Here is a 3,591-nt window from a genome sequence, read left to right on the forward strand (position 1 = left end):
CTGCCCTTGGCCCTTCTAGCCCTGGGCCCCACCCTCTGAGGGGTGGGCCACTGGTGTTCTGGCTCCGGGCCCACCCACCAGGGCCTCTGCGCAGCCTCCCCTGCCTCTGAGTCAGCAGGAGGCCATACTGACTCACTACACTGCTCTTAAAAATCTGAAATGATGGTGATTGCAAAACATCCCCAGGCCACTTATTCCCGTGCTTAACCACCCTGACAAGAAGTTTTTCCTGGTATCCAGCCTAACCCTCCTTTGCTACAATTTAAGCCCACTTCTTCTTGTCCTATCCACAGACATCAAGGAGAGCAAAAAAAACCTAGATAATATATATGTTTTAACAGTTTGTAGGTATGGAAAAAGAAGAGAGAATATTAAAACAAGATGCAAAGAACAATGTGTATGTTTAAGATATTTATTTTCTGTGAAATTAAATAAAAACAAAAATGATCACTGCCCTTGTAGTACACATCTGTATCATCCTTTCCAACAACTCAAGCTTGTAAGTACAGCAAAATATGTCAGGCTGAAAGCTACGTGAATAAAGCAAAGATATCTTGCCCACTAAAAAAGTATACAGAATATGCACCCAAGGCCCAAGTAAATCATCCACTTCTTGCATAGATCAATAAATTATTAGGAAAAGCTTCTCTTGAATCAGTGAAGCATTTGCAAAAACCTAGCATGTTGCAGACTTCTGCATTTCACAAAATTATCCCTCTGATATTCATATTATCTGCACACACAACTCAACTTTAAAATTCAAAGCTAATCTATGAGCCAATGCAAAATACTCGTACTGTACTCTCAAATATGCATACAACATTATCTGACCTTGGAAAGGAAAGTAAAAGGCATTCACTCAGGCCTTTACAGTTTCTGGTTGTCTGCTTTTAATTTGATCAATACTTCCCAAACTTACAATGAAAAAAAGAAATAAAGCGACACAGAGAGGAAAAGAAAAACAAAGAGACCACTGAAGATACAAAGGGAAGTGAAACATCAAGTGGTTGGTGATGGGTATTTGAAATGTGTTTTGAGGATTCACACAGAGCAAGTGGAACAGATGCCCGTAAAAACAAACAGAACTTTCCCACTTTCACCTCGTGTGTGTCACCAGCTCAGGCACACAATTGAGGGGCTCATTAATTTTTAGAAGTCCTGGAGTACATTAACACAATGGTTTTGGAATTTGTCGTCAGACCCACGCTTCAAAGAGCTTGCAGATGAGGACTTTGTCCTATTAAGAAAAAATCAAGCACCCTTGTAAACCTAGAGCTGCTACTTATTGACTAGTTAATAAGACATCTCTGATGAGCCAAAAACTATACCCGATACCAAAGATCCATAGTTAATACTTTCCACTAGCTCCCCCTAAACAATTTCTAATGTTGAATGGAAAGCATTTGTCTGGGTGTGGGCTGTGAAGCCCGTCAATAAGCACTAGGCAACAGGTTGGCTTCTGATGAATGTACCAAAAAATCTTATGTGACCTGATTCCTCTATCTCAAACACCAGTTGTGTCAATGTCAATTGTGTCAGTGAATTTTCAGTCTCTACAGCTTGGCCTGTTTTACATCCCAACATGATCCGGTTGCTTTTAGTTGTTGGCGAGGCCCAATGAAAGAAACTTATAAGGACTCCCTTCTTTATTCAATAGGTAATGAGACTTTGTGCGTAAGTTGCACTTCCTCAGGTTTGGAAATTCCAAATGTCCAAAGCCGAAGAAGTGAGTCTTACCAATCCATGTGTTAAGCAATGAGCTTTTGTGGGTCAGTCTTTGAGGTGCTATGCGACAGCTTGTTATTTGTGAAGCATTAGAGTAGATGAGCCCTTAGAAGGATACAGCCCACATCATAGTCCAATCACCACAGTAGTGTCTGGCAATATTGGAGACCCACTTCAAATACCTTCTCCTCAGCAGACGGGGAAGGAATACCTGCCACTGACACAACCCCTGACGGTAACCTAACCACTGCACTAAATTCTACACGAGAAGCAGCACCTTTGCCACTTATGGGCATTTTCAATGTTTCCTTTGAGCCAAAGGGCATTTTGGTCAATGTTTTCCATAAAGGGAATATTCAAAGCTGACTCTTTTTTTCACATACCTATGAGATTAAAAAATCTTATATTGTCTCAGCTCTATCCATTTCTCACTCACAGTCCCCTAAACCATATAATTCCCAGAATCCCTACTCTTCAGAGAGTGCAATACATGCCATGAGAATAGAGAAAGAACTCACTGCTAGCCTGCTGATTTTGTTAAAACAAACAAACAACTTATGTCTGAAATGACTTTTTTTTCTTTTTAATTTCAATGGGCTGGGAGTTGATTTAGCTTGGCTCTACTCTCTCTCATTCAACCAGAATTCAGCTAAACAAGTTCAAAAATTGTTTAGGAGTTTATTCATTGCACTCTTCAGGGCATCCTTTACCTCTGAGTTCCTCAGGCTGTAGATGAGGGGGTTCAACATGGGGATCACCAGTGTGTAAAACAGAGAGGCCATTTTGTCTGTGTCCATGGAGTAGCTGCCAGTAGGACGAAAATACATAAAAAGCACAGACCCATAAAATATGACCACAGCAGTCAAGTGGAAAGTGCAGGTGGAGAAGGCTTTGCGCCGGCCCCCAGCTGAGCGGATCTGCAGGATGGTGAAAAAAATATAGAGGTAGGAGAGGAGAATGATCACTGCACTGGCCAGTGTTATGAAGCACGTGCAGACAAAGAGCACAATTTCATTGTTGCGGGTGTCGGAACAGGAGAGCGGCAGCATCGGGGGGATCTCACAGTAGAAATGGTTGATGATATTGGAGCTGCAGAATGACAGCCGAAATGTCAAAGATGTGAGTAGGATTGAATCCACCACCCCCAGAATATAGCATCCAGCAAGGAGCTGGTTACAACGCCACCTGGACATGGTGACCGTGTAGAGCAGTGGGTTACAGATGGCCACATAACGGTCATACGCCATCACAGCCAGCAAAAGGTACTCAGCATCCCCAAAAGTGCCAAAGAAGAACATCTGCACAGCGCAGGCAGTGTAAGAAATGCTTTTCCTCTGAGCTAAGAAATTCACCAGCATCTTAGGAGCTATTACGGAGGGATAGCAGAGATCACAGAAGGACAAGTTCTTAATGAAAAAGTACATGGGGGTGTGGAGTCGGGAATCAATCATAATTAACAAGATCAGCCCCCCATTCCCCAGCAGGGTGAGAACATAAATCAATAGGAACACAACAAACAAGGGGACCTGCATCTCTGGACGATCTGTCAGTCCTATGAGAAGGAACTCAGTCACCAATGAGTGATTTCCCTCTTCCATGTCCTCAGAGCAGAGATCAGGAAGCTACTGTGATGTGGGCTGGTGGGTGTCTCAGGCCTCCCTGAACGTCTCTGTAACGCAGTAAGTGAAGAAATATGGAGATCAATTTCTTACGGACAGCATTCCGAGCTCAGGGAAGGTTTAACTCCACAGAGCCAGATGTTCACAGCAGCTCACTGGAGGTGTTCCATGTATTGCACACACCATACAAATGCCAGGAGACACAGACTAAGCGTGCCCTACAAATGAACAGTTCTCTTCATTAACC

At 43.0% G+C, this 3,591-nt stretch overlaps 1 protein-coding gene across 1 annotated transcript; it reads right to left on the bottom strand.

The window, feature by feature from the left end:
- Positions 1-2,384: 2,384 nt before the first annotated feature.
- On the bottom strand, positions 2,385-3,323 carry LOC142014077 (olfactory receptor 5AR1-like). Its single transcript, XM_074996101.1, has one exon. It carries the CDS (start codon positions 3,321-3,323, stop codon positions 2,385-2,387), a length of 939 nt encoding a protein of 312 aa, XP_074852202.1.
- Between the last annotated feature and the right edge of the window lie 268 nt (positions 3,324-3,591).

Source organism: Carettochelys insculpta, chromosome 6 (assembly GCF_033958435.1).
Source record: "Carettochelys insculpta isolate YL-2023 chromosome 6, ASM3395843v1, whole genome shotgun sequence".
Classification (NCBI taxonomy): domain Eukaryota; kingdom Metazoa; phylum Chordata; order Testudines; family Carettochelyidae; genus Carettochelys; species Carettochelys insculpta.

What these genes read in the sequence shown, in the direction of transcription:
- LOC142014077 (XM_074996101.1), bottom strand. Translation starts at nt 3,323, where the DNA reads ATGGAAGAGGGAAATCACTCATTGGTGACTGAGTTCCTTCTCATAGGA.